This window comes from Pipra filicauda, unplaced genomic scaffold (genome assembly GCF_003945595.2).
Source record: "Pipra filicauda isolate LSUMZ 115617 unplaced genomic scaffold, ASM394559v2 scaffold176_size3548034_pilon, whole genome shotgun sequence".
Classification (NCBI taxonomy): domain Eukaryota; kingdom Metazoa; phylum Chordata; class Aves; order Passeriformes; family Pipridae; genus Pipra; species Pipra filicauda.
The window spans coordinates 104,110-123,654 of NW_024104283.1; the positions used below are offsets into that span (position 1 = coordinate 104,110).

The following is a 19,545-nucleotide window of genomic DNA, read 5'->3' on the forward strand; positions in this document are numbered from 1 at the left end:
GTTAACCTGTTTCTTGGCAATACAGAGTTATCCCCATTGAAGTGCTACATTAATAATAAATAACCTCGGTCAAGGTTATAAAATTTGCACTTAAGCCCACTATCCAGGATACAAAAACTTATTAGAAGTGAGTACTCAAGTTATATTCCCTGCAGTTATGGTCACATGAAGTACTTTGGAACGGCTGCTTCCCAATGAACATCCAAGTGCTTCCTACTGTTTTAAAATACTTCAAAAACAATCAGCGTCTGCAGAGAAGATTTCTCTAACTCTACAAAGGTAAGATTAACCCAGCTACACAGGATACGTATCATGGCTGTATTTTTTCACAGACTTGAGACTTCACAGAAAGGCAAAAAAGTATCTAGCAAGACTTCCTTCACTAAAATTTGGAAAGCCTTTTGGTATCATATGTAAAATCTGTCCTCTCAGTGAGTCGGGTACATTGCTAGAAGAATAACAAAATACAAAAAGGAAGTATGAAAAGAAAATGTTAACTGATACTAAAGTGTTTTCCAGCTTACATTGGTGCCTTAGATTTGTGGTAATATTTTCATTGTTAACTTCTGGACTGGACTCAAGTAAGTCTTACTTTGCTGCAATATGAAGCAAACTTCTCTTCACACGTCCAAAGGCATAATTCACATCAAATTTTGAATTTGATAGCAGCTCTGAGACAGACCTTCAAACAGAAACATACTTTTAATTTAAAATATAACTCACAATAGCCAAAAAGTTTATACTGTAAGTTGTGCACAAGTACTCTGTTTCTTACTTATCGCTATTTCTTTTCCCTTCGACTAATTTCTGATCAAGAGATCAAATAGTTTTCAAGCACTTGCTGATTAACAACACATTTTCACTTCCTCCTTGTACATAAAAAAAAAAAAAAAAAAAGAACTGTGATAGTGGGCAACTGTTTCAAATGTAAACTAGTAAGAATTAGAGCAGACAACCACATCACTTCTTTACAAATACAGAAAACACGCATTTTAATAGCTTCGTTTAAAAAAAAATAAATTCACATTTTCCTCCTTATCTCACCACAGACACCCCAAACCAGATATCCAGCAGCTTTCCCAAACATAGATAAAGTTCAGAGGGAAGACTGGTATGTGAAATCACAATAATGAAGTAGAAGGTTACATGATATGCCAACAGGACAAAAAAATTGAAGGACCCTTCAACTTCCAGTAATGGTCCAATCACATAATTTTAAACCCTTACATAGAATCTCAACAAAATATTATGCAGCAGAAAAAATGTTCATCCTGATTAGATAAACAGTTTACTGTTTCAGTAAGAATTACTACCTGCTTCCCTGCAAAATTCACTGGAAGGTAGCACCACTTAGCTGGCATTATGCAGCCTCCGATCCCAACCGCTTTGAGGACAACTGAGCAAGAGAAACAGCTGCTCATCTGAGGAATCCCAGCAGTATCTATCTCATTGTCCAACTCTTATTCCACGTCGTTCCGAGACATCTGACGACACTAAGAGCTTCTATGTTGTCAATAAATACACACTCAGAGCTAAGATACAGTTACAAAACAACACTTTTGTACTAATCCTAAGGCGAATTTCCCTATGTGCATCAACAAAACAAATCCCAGCTCCAGTTTGTGGCATAAAACAAAACAGTCTTCTCAGGCAAAAGTATGCTGGGACGCACACAGTCAGTGACTCACTTCAGATATAGAAGATAACTAAGCAATTCAGAAGCTACAACTTTAGTAAACATGCTGGGTTTGTCAGACCTTAAAAAAAAAAGGTACATTTAAAGAAGCTCTCACCTGTGCTGGTCAGCCATAACCATCGGCATCAGTGTATAGACAGCAGTTTCATTATCTGAGAAGAAATTAAATTACTCCATTACCATAAAGAAATCTTTTACATAAAAAAATTTATCTAGTAACACTTATTTACCTTTTTAAGTGTCCACTGTTCAACAGATCATTCTTTTTATACAGATTATTCACATATGAAGTTTCATTATAAAGGAAAAGCCATCATACTTAGATACGGAAGACAACAGAGTTTCAATACATGAAATTTCAGTGTGGTTTTTTTTCTTTTACAAAGTAAAAATCACAGAATTTTCAGTGGAGCATCAATTTTTTTGAATTGACAACTCTGTTAATTAAATCAAAGTTTTTAGGAAATGTGCATTAACAAAAAAAAAGAAAAAAAAAAACAAAAACCAAAACTATAACACTTAGAATAGTTCATTTTAAAAATAAGGAAATTTCCTGTGTTCCAAGGTGAATTCCACAGTAATTGTAATAGTGATTTCTTTGAACTGAGTTACTTCATAACGATTCACTTTTGTCTCTATCCTTGATCACCTGAAGGCAGTAGGTTTTACTTCAATCTCTAATCAGTTTCACATTTCACATTTCATGGCAATGAAAAAAGGCCAGAGCACAAAGATTCACATCAGTGGTGGGAACAGACTGACATTCACCTATACAGTCTCTGTCATTACTACTGCTGCACATACCAGCTCATGCATGGATGTGATTAGCCTGTTTGGTCACTTACAGACTTCCAGAAGTAAAATACTATTTTTAAAGAATTCATTTGACATAATTTAAAAGGTTTTAATGTATAATAATTATAAATAATATTAATGTGTAATAGTTATTAATTTTATTATGTATAATTATTATATTTTTTCCCTTCAAGCAAACTACCCACTGCTGGGAGTACAATCTCCACAGATTGTTCACACAGATGCCAACTTATGACAGGAGGGGCTATGCTTTTTGAGAACTCAGGTATATGGATCCAGGATATAGAAACAGAGGACTGTTCTCATAAAACTTTTATTTTAAGGTTTTTCCTCATCACCTTCATTAATCCAAATACCAAAGTTACTAAGCAATCGGAACAGGAAGAATTAAACAAGTACAGCACCTCATGCCTTGTACATACCATGCCTCTGTACGTGCACTACTTCCACCAGATAGGTAAGGTGACATTTACTGAATATTAAACACAGATTATTCACAGTTATCAAATAAACGTATGATGCTGCAGCTGTGCTATTCACTATTATCATTTACAATGCTCCAAGATTAGTGCTGCTCTCTGCTATTTGGAAGCAGTCTGTCCATAGCTAACGAAAGAAAGAAGCAATGCTAATCTGTTATTACCTTTGCACGCTGAACACAGGTAAGTCATATTCGAATTTAAATTACATTCCATCTGTTATAAAAATTTTAAAATAAATTTTAAAAAGTCAATGTTGCTTACAGCAAGCACATGGTGCAAGAGACACAAACCTCTCAAAACACCAAATCATAATTAAAAGCTGTAGAGAGTCACTCTAACCATTACCAAGTTCAAGACTTCGAACTCTCTACAGATTGTTCCTTATGGCAGAGTTCTGTGAGCATCAGATAACTCCATCCCCATCACACACCACTAGAATTTGACTGCTGGGAGGGAGGGAGAGAGTCCTGAAATACAATTAAACAGATGCTACATAAAGATATCAATTGTGAAAAATATTTGATGACTTTTCAAAAATGTATCCATGATCAGCTCTCAGTATACACAAATTTAAAAAAAAGAAAAATCTTCTTTGAGTGTTTCACAGATCTCTTGGCAGAAAGACAAAACTTCCGAAATGAAATAAAAAAACAGAACTTGAGAACATCATCTAAATTTAAGCATGACATCCTTACATATATTTTCACAATCACGCCCTATTAAAGAGGAAAAAAAAACCCCAAACTTAAAAATACCAGCACGCTTAAATGAAGCGCTTAATACTTCACCCTAATTAAATTGAACTGTAATTCAGGTATAGTGATCTAGAAAAAGATAACAGTTAAATATGAGTGTACGTGGGCCATAAAAGGCGTTTACGGTACAGTTACAAAACTAAGCCATTTGCTATTCTGTTAACAGAAATTACACTGTGGAGCACATGCAGATTTTCCCAGTTTTTCTGTACAGAAATTATTAAAAGGGTATGGGACTAAGGAGCATTTGTGGCTATTTTTGGTGAATATTGTCCCTACTAATAAACAAACTCCTATTGACTTAAGCTACATGACAGCAGGTAGAGAAAAAGCATTATACACCTCACACACTTAGAGAACTTAGTTGTTATCTAACTTGCTTGCGTTTCCAGTTTTGAATATCTAAAGACAAAAAAAGGCACACAATATGCAGTCAGAGCTTTGGTTTGCAAGACCTGGTTTTCAGGCACTGAGCCTTAACAGTACAATCCAGAAATCTGTGTCAAGCTCTCAAGTGTCCAGAAAGCAGCTGCTGAAGGACACTTCAGAAGAGTGATAAAAGAGTTATACTATTTTCTATTTGCAAGGTCAGCTCAGGATATTCACTGGCACTGGACTCAGGTGGTAAGACTTGCTTTAAACAAAAGAAAAAAAAAATCACCGGAAATTCATCATCTAGAATCCTTCATTCATCTCATCGGAGATATTGTCATGAATTTGGCAGAGATCACAACCTCAAAGAAATGTCAGCGCTGTCCACATAATACCCTAATGGCTACGGCACGTGCAAAGGAAGTTCAGTACCTAGATTTAGCACCTTCTTCAGCATAAGAAAGTTCAAACATACATCTCCATTTCCTAAGAGAGTACCGTAACTCTTACTTTAAGGGTGGAGGAGCAAATTACGTATCTTTTACATTAAAGCTATTCAAATGTAGAGGAGTCTGGGGGGAAATCATAATACAAGAGTCCAGACACAGCACACAAAAAGCCACGAAACTACAAACCATACCAGACTGGTGTGGAATATTCTAGGATGATCCTGTCAGTACATGCTTGGAGTAAAATACTGTAACCCAAACCTGCTTTTCAAGAAGAGTTTGGGCAGACCTGCACGAGCCTAAGGAACACCACGGTCAGAAAAGAAGATACAAAATGAACTAAGACCGATCCAAAGTTTGATGGCCATTGAACAGAGACCTTATTGGAATGCAATTTGAAACTTCAGTATCTTAAACCCATTTATGTCCTTATATCAGTCCGACTGCAATTCCTAGAGAATGCACAGAACTGACATTCCTTCTGCAGTACAAGACAACGGAAGTACTGCTTTCAAAAGTCTCAGGGCTTGCACTTACACTGCCACTACCATAGACACAATTACCTCTGAAGTGTAAGATAACAATGTCCAAGACAGGAAGATTAAAATCGGAATCAATTCGCCTACACTAGTACTTGAGTAAATTTAAAGCAGCTCCAACTGACATAGGTTGTACAAAGCATTATTTGTATTACCATCTTCAATTAGTTAAACTGGTGCTACTTCATTATTTCTGTAAGTCTGAGTTTAAGAGCATTACACCAATTTTCACTGCTGCCATTCAAAGGCTTACAAGCAACAGGAAAAGCCATCCGAAGCTTGCTTGTCAATTTTGTGACATTTATGAGCTACTGCATTAGCAAACACCTAAACTGTGACAGGTGACAATAAGCGAAGGGTGTAGCAGCTCAGTGCAGGAGGACAACAGGAAGTCCAAACAGGGAATGCACAGAGAGAACAGAACGTTACGCCCTCTCCTCTACCACCAGAGATGAGAGCTAGCAAATAGGCAGAAAAAGACCCATCCATAAAACTAAACTCTGAAGAAAGTACAATGACAGCACATGACTCACAAGAACGTGTGTCATGGACTTTTGCATATATGTCAGTCAGAAATTTTGCACATCCACAAGTTTTACAGAGTTAGCCCTCCCCAAAAGCTGGACCTGCCTTGAACACTAAACCACTTCCCATAAGAGCCTCAAGCTGTATTTTCAAATCCATCCCGATACTGGGGACTAGCACCCATGGTAAGTAGTCTAGAGCCAAAAATTAGGCTGCGATAGGTGACACCTATAATACCTTTTCAAACAAAATTCAGCACCGTTAAAAAACAAAGATTTGTCATCGCTAGTCCGCCATCGAGGAAACACCTAACGAAGGATTTAAAACCAGATTATAAGACTGGCGAGCACTCCCCAGCACCCGCTCGCCCGGGCCCGGGGGCGGCAGCAGCCGGCAAGGACCCTCTGCACCGGGGGAGGGAAGGAGAGAAAGAAGGAAAGAAGGAAGGAAGGGAACGGAGAAGCCGCTGTTGTTATCACCACCACAAATAAAAACAGCCTCTCAGAGGCGGTGGGAGGAAGCCCCTTCCCACCCTTCCCAGTTGCCTCAGCTCACCCCGGCTGGGCCGGGCGCGGAGGCCGCCGCGGAGCTGAGACGAACCGCCACGTCAGGGCCCCTCTCCTACCGTCCGGCAGCTCCACGGTCCGGGCGCGGCGCAGGGACCTCGTCAGCCGGTTGAGCTGCTCCATGGCTCTCTCCATCCTCGGAGCGCCCAGCCCGGAGCCGCGAACACCCCCCGCTGCCGCCACCTCCCCTCAGCCCATCCCGACGGAGGCAGCCCAAGGGCCGCCCAGGCCGCCGCCGCCACGGGCGTCTACGCGCATGCGCGGGGGCGGATCCGGGGGCGGGCCTTGTACCTCGGAGTGCCCGCTCACCGGGGGAGCGAAACAGCCGGGCGAGTTGGCAAAACCCGGGGAAAACGGGTCTTTAAACATCTGCTTGTTACGGGTTTTGGGGAAAAAAAAAAAAAAAAAAAAAAAGTGCCACCTTTTGAAGCCGCCCCTGCCGGGTGATCCCGCCCGTGCGCGCTAAGTTTCCCAGACAGGACGCATCGACGGGCATTTGCAGCTTTGTAGCCCTATTCTTTCCGCTGCAGCATGAAGTCTTCAAGGAAAAGATCTCCTGACAGTCAACAACTCCCTTAATTGATGACTATATAAAAATTCGAGGAAAGAAAATCCAGTGGAGGCCAAAAAGCAATTCAGGTAGGGGTGACATGATCTCGGTGGTCAGTGTCGATGGTCACAAAGTTCAGTATCACTTTCAGAGGCTGGCTTAAACTCAGGATCTACCCAGCTGGTTTGAGGGCTGCATAAATGGCTAGGGGTTTTTCTTTTCAGTAGACTATAATAGGCTTCATCATCTGAAAAAAATCTCATCTTGACCCTATGAGCTTTCAGTATATCCTGGGAAATTCCTACTTGAACAATGTGTTTTTCCAGTTGTATTGCTACACTCCACACCTATATTGACTGACACGGAGAATAAGCACCTCTAGATGGTAATTAATTCCATCTAGTTTAGAAATGGGTATTGCACTAGGGTGAAACACCTTCTCAGGTGTCTATAAGACACCTGTAGTAAGACTAGGTCTCAAATGAAAAGCTTTTAAGTGAGTAAAATTAGCTGCAAGTAGTATAATTAGCTCCATGATGACTAGTATCATCAATGCTTTCAAATTTTATTAATTTCCTTGGTTTCAAGGAAAAAACAGACATCTCAAGAAAAGATTAAGATTCCCAATTTACCATTTACAGCTTTTAAGGTATTTCTTCACTGAATGCAGTCAGCAGAGTTCCCTTCATAAGATAAGGAAACCCTAATATGTCTGTCTGATGCACTTATATGTCTAAAAATGTCACGTTCAACTGCCTACAAGCAATTGGTCAAACTTATCTTTCACAGTGAATGAAGTCAATTATCAGTCCTGTCTTTGGCTCATGCAGGAAGTTCATTGGTGTGAGCATTCTCACGGCAGATAGGCTGTGTTTCTTTTCAGAAAAGATAATACCATCAAAACAGTTAAAACCGTGGAGCTCATGGCATTTGTTATGCTACAGGGAAAGTCTTCTTTAGAGATAAAAAATATTTTGTTTTCAGGATTAGGAGAAATACAGATTGTTGTCAGAAATGGAATGCAGTACTAAGTAGAACTAAAAACATGCAGCTCTTTCACTCTGTTTTTTTCCTCTGTACATTCTTCACACAGGCATAAAAAATTGTAAGAACTTTATGCTAGTTAGCCTAGAGCATAGAAGAAAGAGAGAAATTGATATTGATTTTTCCACTTTTAAATCCCCAGAGAAATTTGTGGCATAAGGACTTCAGTAAACTTTGGATCTTGTTTGTTCTTGTATTTTGTCTATCATTAGATTGGTAGGTACTCACAAAAAGTATTCTCTGACCAGTGCCCTTTGGTCATCACTGGACACCAAAATGTAGGAACAAATTCAACGTGTGGGAAAGTGTATTTCATCTAAAGTCTGTTGTCTTCTTTTACCTAAAAAAAAAAAAAAAAAAAAATTAGGTTCTGCTTAATCTGCTTAAGTTCAGATTCAGTTTAACACATCCTATTCAGTTACAGGGAAACTATGAGGACTCCTTTAAGAAAAGATCGGATCACTGCAGAAAGGAAAAATATCATTTAATATTTACAAATAGGTAAAATACTATCTTTTTTTTTTGTCTGCAAAGAATTCTAAGATCATCAAGTCCAACCATTAACCCAGCACTGCTTAGTCCACCACTAAACTATGTCCCTTGGGAGATGAGACCAACGCCCACCTCACTACAATCTCCTTTCAGGTAGTTGTAGAAAGGAATAAGCTCACCCCAAGCCTCCTTTTCTCCAGGCTAAACAACCCCAGCTCCCTCAGCCATTCCTTGTAAGACTTGTGCTCCAGACCCTTCACCAGCTTCAGTGCCTTCTCTGGACACACTTCAGTGCCTCAATGTCCTTCTTGTAGTGAGGGGCCCAAAACTAAACAAAGGATTCAAAGTGCAGCCTCACCAGTGCTGAGTACAGAGGGATGTTCATTTCCCTAGTCCTGCTGGCCCCACTGTTTCTGACACAAGCCAAGATAGTATGGTAGTCCACTTTTTATCAAGAAATGAACTAAAAATATGAAAAAATTATGATATTTTTATGGGATACTCCAGACAGGCAGGCATGATCCAATGTGCTTCCCCCTGCAATTCCATTTGCCTTGATTCCCTTCCCTAGCAGTGAATTCAAAGTGCAATTTGAGTTCTTCCTGGAAGCAGCTCTGCCAAGAGAGATTTTCTTCTCCACTGCATTGCAGTGCTGAGAGTCAGCATATCTTCAGAATATGGCTTAGAGCCATTATTTCCAATAGCCATGTGCTCCTTGTGGGCTGAATCAGCTTCTTCTGGACATGCCAGCAGACTAAGGTTGGAAACTGCCTACATATTCTGTGCAGGGACTTGCCTGTGATGAAGATGATGTTACATAATAGAGTACCTTTGCAGAATTATAGTAGAGATCAACTTAATTCACAGAGACCTACTTCAGCTACCTTCTTCCTCTCCATGTTACCATCAAAGAACATAAGATATTCCCAGAAAACAACTGCTTTCCCTCAGTTCTTGAGGGGACTAGTCTTCATAGAATCATAGAATGGTTTGGGTTGGAAGGGATCATAAAGATGATCTAGCTCCACCCCCCCACCCCCACCATGGGCAGGGACACCTCCACTAGACCAGGTTACTCAGAGCTCCATCCAGCCTGCTCTTGAACACCTCCAGGGATGGGGCTGGGCAACTTGTGCCAGTGCCTCACCACCACATGACATACACTGACTCTCAACATTTCTAAACTAAAGGACCATCAATTACAGTTTTGTGCAGCATCCATTTCTATTCTCTGTGGAGCAGCTAGTGCTGCTTGACGCCTACCTATATTTCCTTAAAGCTGAGTTGCTGAAATGTCTCAAAAATAATGTGTCCAGGCTTAAAGATGTATTTTTAAACTTTGTCTAATTCATCCATGCTCCTGGTCTGAAGCAGCTCTTGCCAGTTCCGTTATATTTCTGCTATATTTGTGCTACATTTCTCTCGTATTAATTTTTCAAAAGGAAGCTTTACTGTGTCTCAAAACAAATCCACAGGGCTCAAGGATTAGAGTGAAGATACTTTGAACTATTTTCATAACGTCATAGCCCCTAAGTTTGCATTGTCTTTACTGGAGCTTGAAAAGCTTACAGCTTTAAATATGTCTCATATTTAAAAAACATCATCACTCTTCTTTTAGTAAAATCTATCTTCTGCACAAAGCATTCTTTAAGGGAAAAAATACCAAAGGCTGTGTAAGACCTAAAAACAAGCCTTTTTTCTGCTAATCATTGTGCTCATCTCAGTATTAGTTTAGGTGGAGTCAGGGAAGAGCCAACTATTTAAACGCATGCTTGGCCAGTAAGAAGTCAATAATCATTCTGTCTTTGTCTGTCTAATGTTGGTGATGCCATTCTTGCAAGATTCTTTCTGACTGTCATGTTTTCCCTACCACTTTTCCGTTTAGTTGTGTTTGCAACTTTATTCTGTGCAGCAACTGTTCTCTACAGATGTTAGGGGTCTTTTTTCTCCAGATCATTTTGGCGATTTCTTTATATTCTCTCATGTTTCTAGAACATGCAAATTTACAATTCTGCCACAGTAATCATGACTTAAGGTCCTGTAAGTCACCAACCCTACCCTCATGCAGAGATCACAGTGAGGAAACCTGGAAGGTCAAAAATGCTGAAATACTATGTTACATCCTGAACAACAACCTGAACCTGTTGAATGAACAGTGGAACCAGTTATTTTGTTGCATTTGCTGCAAATTTGTGATACTCTGAGATTTTCATTCTCTCTCCCTGTTTCAAGTCCTTGTTAACTCTGTAAAAATTGCATTCAGGCTGACACTATTTGCTCTCATTCTAAAACTGATTCTCCTTTGAAGGACAAGCAAAATCTATTACTTTGGTCCTGAGCAACTAATGTCCATTTTGGAAGTGTATTAAAACTGGGCTATTTTAAGTTGTTGGGAGACAAGGAAGCATTCCATCACTCAGAAAACTTCAAAGGAAAGCAATTTCCTTTCTTTTCTCAAGGAAATAAACAAATGAATTAACTACACACACATGAGAAAATATGGGGTTGTTCTATACTTACTTGATAAAATAATTGGAGATATTTTTTCTACCGTTTCTCTGCTACTTGCTGCTGATGCTACACAGGTGGACTCCCCTTGATAGCCCAGACCTTGTGTAAAGCATTGCTGCAGGAGCTGTTGATGCCTGTGAAAAGCTAACCAAGTACTAATAGAAGATTGAAAAGTTTCAGATAAATGTCCAAATTACTTTCCAGCTTTATATCAACGCATTGCCCGTTGCAAATTGCTGTCTAAGAAAGAAAATTCTACTTCTAAATTCAGAAGAATGTGAATTTATAGTCTCATAACACCATCCCTGAGACTAAAAAAATGATGTGGAAATTGCTATACTCTTTGGACTGGCAATAATAGTATTCTCTATTTTGCAGACATAGGAGGTGTGTCTTTTACACTTGCACCACATTAAAATACATGATGAAACTTTGGGGAGCACAGCTATGTGCCCAGTAACTGTCTTGATTAAATACATGCAAAGGCAGGTGTCACTACACACATTCTGCTGGATGCTGTAACTTTTAACTCACAAAAAACAAAACATTATTAGAGAGATTTTCAAACTAGACTCCCCTGTTACTCTAACCAATGCTTTAAAGTTTGTTTAGTGTTCTAGGATAAGACTGCTAACAGTTTTAAAAATATTTAAGCTAAAAAATATTAGCATGTAAACAGAGACACAATTAAGAGGGCTGTGATTGCAGTGGTAAAGTGCTTTTGTACATTCAACACCATAAAGCTCCGGAGGAAAAGAGAAAAAAGAAAGGATAATTAAATTTTGATTTCATCATTAATTCTTTTCTCAGCTCCCTGTTGGAGTTACTGAATAATTTTCAGAATCATGTAGCTAATACGCCCTCAGTAACATAAAGAGGATGCACAGTAGCTGTTTAAGAAAAGAGAGAAGTTCAGTCTTTCCTAAGAAACTCGGGCAGAAGGCGGCATACAAAAAGCAACCACAAGATGTCAGTCTTAATGAATTACAGTAGATTATTCTGATTGGCTCCTTTCTGATAAGTAACTAGGTAGGGGAAGACTATTCATCATGTTGAAGTATTTGTAGAGAAAGTAATCTAAGAATAATATTCCTAGTCATAAACATATTCGGAAATATGAACGATCACATCCAAATACAGCCCCCGTGAATATTTGGTTTTGCTAGAAAAAAAGCTGAAGATTTAACCCTTCTGCTAGAGACTAGAAGGAAGGACATGGCAGGGATTTGTCACTCCACACTTGTCCTTTTTTCACACTTTTTCTCTGAGCATCGTCTGTCAGAGCTGCAATATCAGACTACATGGACTTTGTGCTTTTTTCTGTAAAACTATTTTTATTTTCCTGATATTCTTGACCATGTTCTCATGCTTGTAAGATAGTAAGAAAGTCCAATTTCCATTTCCAGTCCAGATTTGGAGACATCCAAGTGACAGATATTGATCATTGTTCCTGGAACACTTTGCAATCCATTTCCTCATAGTTCACCATTTGAGACCTGACAACGGAGCTGTGCTCTCCATTGCTTTTTTTTTTTTTTTTTTTGAGGGATGCTCTATTTACCTCTAGTTACTCACACCAGCACTGGTTTTGTGTTTCTTACCAGTTTGCTCACCAGGTTTACCATTAGCTACTGCTATCAAGTCACAACCTCCCATTCTTCTTTCTGCTGGTTGCTCATGCTGTGCTGCTTTGCTCTGCTCTGTTCTACAGCACCATTGCTGACTGCTTCTGTGCCTCTGCTGAACCCTTTATTTCTGCAGTCCGTACAGTCTTTCAGTTGTGCTTAAGAACGCTGAAGTGATACCAAGGATCTGCACAGAGACCTTGCCAAAATGGGCAATTTCCCAGCAGGATCCTAGCCATGCTCTGAAAAAGAAACAGACAAAACACCAAAAGATGCTTTGACCCAGATTTGCTTTTGGTTCTTTTGCTGTGAGATGCAATGGCAAGCTGCAGCATTTGCTTCCTTGGCAATCACAGATAGGTTGCCCAAAACACAATTAAAACCCTTAGAAATCATCTGGTAGCTGAAATATCCCAAGGCACCACAACACTTACCAGGAAACTAAACCCTAAGTCTTTGGTTCCTTCACTGGCTTGCTGCAGACAGGCCATCTTACAGGCTGTCAGCCTCCCCTGCACCTCACACCTCCAGCCTTACAAAACAACTTAACTGAAGTTGACTGACTCTTGGCATTCAGCTATTAAGTGAAAGCACTTTTACTAAAGTTACTTTGTTAAAATTTAATTCACTCTCTGTGTCTTCAGGTTTCATAATGCACTGTTTGATGGTTGGCAGTCTCCCTTGAGGCATTTGCTTCTGCTCTCTGAAGAGAGTAGGCATCCTAATATGCAGATTAAAGGTGCTGTTGGCTCTGGTCTTTCCAGTGGTAAGAAGAAAACAGAGAGCAGAGAGACCACCCTGCAACTGCCTAATACAGGGACACACAAAATGCACCCATACAGGGCAAGAAGGAGATTATGCACACATGTGGAACCTCCAGTAGCCTGAATCTGCATCCCGTGGCTGAAAGCCACCTGCCATCTGGGACAAGCGTGGCTGCAAATGTAAGTTATTTGTATGCCTCACTGAAAGATGACTCATGTTCTGCTATGTTTAACGCTTTATAAAATGAATGTGTTATGTCAGGATGTTTCAAAATTTAGGAGGGAAAATGTTTGGGGATGTTAAAGCTTTTTCCTGATACGTTTATTATAACAGTATCCTTTACTTACAATAATCCTTGCAAATATTAAAAGAAAAAAGGTAAAGGATGAAAATCTGTTTTTTCTTGTTTCTCTCAACTTCTATCTTGTAATTTACCTGGAATCTATCTGGGTTTTTGGTACATAATCAATTCACTCAGGTGTACTTTCTACTCTGGAAAGCAACTAGACATATTGGCCACTACCACAGTCATGAGGGATATAGAATCACAGACTCAGGAGTTAAGGTACATCGATTTAATACTCATCAATTATTTTATAATGAGTACCACTGGAGCAATACAAAATGTCAGCAAGACAATGAAATACCAGAACTTATCTAAAAATATATCTGACATAGATACTTCTGCTCCAATATTAAAAAAAAGTCAATTTTTCAGACTAGTCAATTATATTTATATTTTTCAACATTTATAACCACAGTCTATTAGAATTTGCCATTTAAAGAGCTTGTTCATGTCACAAAATCAAGTAGTGTTGCACCCCAACTCTTACACTAGAAGCTCCTGAAACACTTGGTTTCATGGGTATTGTTACATTAGTCAATAAAATCCGAGTTCAAGTTTCATTGAAGACAGCTAATAGAGTTACTGTATTGCATTAAAAGAGTATTCTTTCCTTGCCTGATGCTTAATCAGCTTCTTAAATGTTATTCACTTGCTTACCCGTTCTCAGAATGATTTTCTAGTTTTACTATTTTAAGACAAAGTTATAGAGCAATGATTCTTTCAACATCAGTTTTAACCATTGACAGTGAAGATGATAGATGATGTATACCTTCCCCCATGGCAAGACATTAATTCACAATGCATTTCCTGCCCTGCATTCCTAAGATTACCCATCACATTCCTTATCTTCCTATTCTGCCACTTTTATTTTAAAAACTTGCCCACCCATAACCACTACCCTCATTCTGTTTCAGTTTCCAGTATCTCTTGGGTCCTTCCAAACACACACTTAGAGGCAGAAAACAAACAACCCAAACCTGATGAGCTAAATGCAGTGTTACCAGTTTTCCTCCTTGCACCAGCGTGTTTCCCAGAGGGCAGGATATGGCTTAGCAGTGTGCCTGAAGAGCTAGCCATGCAAATGGGGATGTTGCGTACTTTAAGATAAGGTTTCTTTTTAACACACAAGACATTGGAAGGATAGGATTCTGGGTGTTATGCCGGTTTTAGCTTCCAAAAGAAACCACAAAAAAGCTGGTTTTCCAGATTTCTTTTTTTTTTATGTGTTTTCCTGTACTGCATGAAACCCATACTTGGATTTTGAAATTTTCAGACCTCTCAACATCTTCATCAGTCACTTTTTTTCTCCCTGAATTTGGACACATGTCAAGGTTCCTGTGCAACAAGGGACCTGGTGAGGGGCAAAACAATAGCTCAGGAGTCTGTTTACAGCATATACTGCTGGATGCTCCTCATGTTTGTGGCCACCCTTGTCCTCCCTTCTCCATGTAGCTGATTAGTTGGGTTTTCAGCTCCACCTGGTCTGTGGGATTCTGGAGCCACTAAACACATGCAGGTTAGTTTGGAGATACAACCTGTAGGTAGCTGTTTGTTTGGTACCATGGCTTGGGATCATGGGCCAAGGCGTAGTTGAACAAGCATCAATTTTCAAGGTTGATTTGACATATCTAGATTTGGAAGGAAAAGTCATTCCTGCTCTGTTACTTTCAAAACACCTGACAAACCCTGAGCACTAGAACACAAGTATATAATGATAATAAATGGTAACATTATTATTTTTTATTTTTATAGTATTTTTTTCTTTCTTATAATAGCTATTATCTTTCAGAGAAGTTTGTTGTTGGGTTGTGCCTATTGCCAAAAATTCAGCTCTATGAGTGAAAGCAACTTTGTAAATGAAGAGTTAATAATCTAAAACCTATATATGGTTGGGAAAAATAACTGCATAGTCTTGTCACACTTGCTTATGTCATCATCTCAATAACTTCCTCAGAGCAAGGAGAGGGTGTGAATCCTGGAAAGAAAGGAAGGGATGTGCAGGACAAGAAGCAGAATTATTTACATCACTCTGAGCTATTATTTTACGCTCTTTCTCATTTTCCTCTCTGAGCTCTTTGGATCCATCTAAGAGAAATCAGTGAGATGAATGGTCTGTTTCGTATGCTTTGGACAAACCCTCCCTGTTTATGGCTCAGCTTTTCTGAAGACAACATAAAAAGATTTAACTCATGGAAAATAAAGCCATGATAAAAACAGCTTTTGTAAAGTGCCAGAAAATGTAGCCATAGCCAAAGAGTGGCACACAGCCACTGACCATTTGGCAAAGTTTTCTGGTACATTGGTTATTTGTAACTTGAGTTACAGAAATGAGGAAAAGTGACACTCTCCAGTGAGCTGCTGCCTGTAATATGCATAGGGTGCCAGAGAAGGCACCTGACAGCACAGAGCAAGGGCATGGTACGCCCATGGTGGTAGGTGGCCCTGTGGGACAAACAGGCAGAGATGCACAGGCAACTGCAGCAGCAGAAGGCTACAGGGAGATAAGTACTACAGAGGAGTTTACTTTATTGCCTACCACTGTCTTCCAGGGACTGGAATGAGTTTTCCACGAACAAAACACTACCAGAAGAGCCTCATTCTCAGGCCACACATCCTGTCTGAATTGCAGGGCTACATGGAGCACATGGGCTACATGGACCATGCTCTGTGAAGCTCACCCAGAGGTACAAAGCAGAAACCTAGAGTTTTAAAACTTTCATGTTCATATGCAAGGAGGTTTAGGGCATGAGGGCAGGAGACTTCTGAGCTGCCACATAAAAATTGCTAAGGCAGCCTAGCACCCACAGACTGTGCTTGGCTTTTACTTCCCTTGGCAAGTTTCTCAGCTGACACAACTTAAATTGGAGTGTGCTAGAATAAGACATACCAGATCTCACATTAACAATATCCTGTATTATCTACACATAAAAATATAGAATATGACAGACCTATGACACACCACTGAGATGTTTCCAGTTCTTGCAGTGACCTAGTTTTTGACTATTCATAAAAACAGACAATAGCTATTTTAATCAGAAACTCTGATTTTCATACTGCACCTAAATAATTAATCAAGAAACAACAATTATCATCTAAACATATTAATCTACAAAGTTACATGCAGCCATATTTATATGAGAGAAATATGTTATTTTTTTTGTCCCTGTACTTAAAAGCAATCTCCTTGAAAAAAACTGAAATGGATATTGAATAATAATTTTGGTCAGTTTTCCATTTATAGCAAGGGCATCAGATTCCAGCCACGAAGGAATTAATATTGATCTATTTACTTACAAATTATGCCCTTACATAAATATTTCCATAGAGCTTTGAAGAGGTATCTATCCCTATGCATACTCGTGTATATGAGTATGTATATTAAAAATTCTTTAACATGTTACTAAGCAAATCTGATTTCTGGTTATGCTAACTCTGCAGAACTTGTGTCCTCCAAAGGTTTAATGTCTGTATCTAATCCTGATTATTCCTAATCTTAAATCAGAGAAAATCCTCTGCTCCCCTCTGCAACACCTGATCTTGATTCCTGGATTACCTTATAAATACTTAATTGCTTATTAACATGAATCATCTCCTTTTTAAAATATATATTTTACATAAATAGGACCTGGGTTTCACTTTCTCACTCCTAAGCATTGCTCTCTTATGCTATGGTATCTCCTAAGTGTTCTAGATATACTGCAGAGGAAAAGAGGTGGACTCATCTAATTTCTGAACATTTTTCTTCCACTCCAAATACAGAGCAAATACACATGGAGGCAACGTCAGAGATTTGAGAGGACTTGCACCCACTGAGCACGTACACCGCAGTGCCAATCTTAACCGCCCTTGAGCTTCTCTCTGTACAAGTAAATCCATGCCTAGAACTGTTGCTGGGCATTGGAACTGAAGTTTCTGTATTGCTAAATTGTTGAAGGAGTCCTTGGAAAAGTTTTGCACAGGCACGCCTCTCCCAGGCAATTCCCAGTCATAGCTAAGGAACTGTCTGAGACCAGGAACCATTTCCAGCAGGGCATGCATATGGCCACCCTCATTTAGAAACAAGGACCTATACTGGCTGTTGGGTCAGCCCCAGAGAACTACTAGTTTGTGAATTAATTGACTAGTAAGCCCATCTTTTAATGGATTAAATGTGAGTTCATTTGATTTTGAAGAGCTGATGATGGCTCAAAACAGATGTCCCATGCTAGGTATGGTAGAAGGAATGCCAAGCCTCCCACAAGGTATGGAGGCACACCATGGTATTCACATGGGAGAATGACCCTTTTTCCTGGGTAAATCAATGGAGGAGAAAGAGCAAATAGAAAATGTCATTGTACTGAACCCTTTGGGCGGTTCTGCCTCCTCACCCAGCTCAGAAAGAGTGAAAAAGTACATCAGAGATAATCGAAGTTATGAAACTGCTCCCATCTGAGAAGTTTCTAAATACTCAGAGACAGAGCTGGGAGTGAGGAGGAAGAATAGATCTCTGTAAAGTCAGGAATAGCACGGAAAAGGTGCACACCAAGTGATTATGGAGCATCAAGTGAAAATCGAGGCAGCATTCTGAATATGAACAAAAAGAAGGATCATTTCAGACAGCACATAGAAAATTGGAACTCATTGCCACAGGACATTTTGGTGGCCCAAAGTAAAGATGGGTTCAAAAAGCAGCTAGAGAAGTTCCTAGAAAAAAAAGTTCATCAAAGACTCTTAAACACAAAGTCCTGGATACAACTCTGTCTCTAAAATGCCAGTGAATAAGATTAGGAGAATATTCTAAGCATTACTATATGTTTTACATTAGTGAATAATGCTGATCGGTCTTGAGATTAGAATATTTGGCTTCACATTTAAATTTAATTTTTTCATGCAATTACAAATTATAGTGCAAATACTATTTACATATTTGTCCCATGACTCAAATATTTGCTCCTTAAACATGACTAATTAAAAATGGATGTGTCCAGTCTATAATATAATCATCCTTGTTAATTAATGTTCATTACCTAGAGCTTAAGCACTAATGAAAACTCAAATTGGCCCTATCCAAAAAAATCTTTGATTTGGATCTTTGTCTTATTTAAAGTGAAATAACTTTGAGGAAGAATGATAGCACTTCATCAGATACTGGTCTGCCAGATATCCAAGATGTGCAATTGAATACATGCTACGGATAGAACAGAGTAAAGTTTCCACGCCTGTTGTTAAAGGGATATATTATCATTACTGTAGCTCAGAGCTGGATTAACTTTGGATATACAAAAATAGCTTCAGCATCTGTGCAAGGTGAGTTTTGACTCTAGAGATTAGTGTCTCACAGGAAGAAGAGATACTCTAACAAAGTCTCTGCTCACAACCACATCTCAGGAATTAATGAAGTCAGGCCAACTAAGATCATGATTCGCTTCAGTAACAACTTGAAAAATCTTGACATTATGTAGTTCTGGACATAATGTAGCTCTGCTAAATGAGACAATAAGTAAATAACAGAAGAATGGGCATTAATATAGCAAGTTCTGGGTACATAGAGTCACAAAGTTAATGTAATATCTAGGTAGATCTTTAAGCTGAGCTGTGAGAAAAGAATTTGCTTTGTTTCTTTACATCTGTTCATCATCGGATTTTTTTTCATATTTTTCCTTCCTTCCTTCAAACCCTGGCAGAGCATATATGTTTCTGAGCCTGACAAGAAAAACACTACACTATGTTAAACTATACATGGCAAAGGAGTGGTTTTTAACTTAACCTCCTGAGAATTTGGCTAATGAGCTTGTGCAGATCTGTACTTTTTAAGTATTTTCCCCTCTGTAGGATGAAAGTTTAAAGTAATATTGCTATCAGCACAATCATAGAATTAGTTAAAGGTCTACACTAGCTCTCAGTCAGCTAGGATTTATGGCCTCAACTTTCTTTTGAACAAATCCATGCAATTACTGAGCCCTCAGCCCAAAATACAATACCCTGGGATACACAATGTATATTAGTGGAAGATACCTTGGTGGAAAAAGTAAT

General features: G+C 39.1%; 1 protein-coding gene across 10 annotated transcripts in view; it reads right to left on the minus strand.

The window, feature by feature from the left end:
• HACE1 (HECT domain and ankyrin repeat containing E3 ubiquitin protein ligase 1) overlaps positions 1–19,545 on the minus strand; it is an 83,775-nt gene that overhangs the window by 44,767 nt on the left and 19,463 nt on the right. For 4 of the 10 annotated variants that reach the window (XM_039379803.1, XM_027731576.2, XM_027731563.2 and 1 more), the window contains exons 3-5: positions 8,023–8,134; positions 1,794–1,848; positions 593–682 (exon numbers count right to left, since the gene is read on the minus strand). In XM_039379803.1, the coding sequence (XP_039235737.1) occupies positions 593–682; positions 1,794–1,848; positions 8,023–8,110 (233 nt within the window). In that variant the 5' untranslated portion in view covers positions 8,111–8,134. Of the gene's footprint in view, positions 1–524; positions 683–1,793; positions 1,849–6,189; positions 6,428–8,022; positions 8,135–10,806; positions 11,349–19,545 lie in introns of those variants that run through there. The other 6 variants (XM_027731603.2, XM_027731556.2, XM_027731546.2 and 3 more) reach the window with 5 other exon arrangements.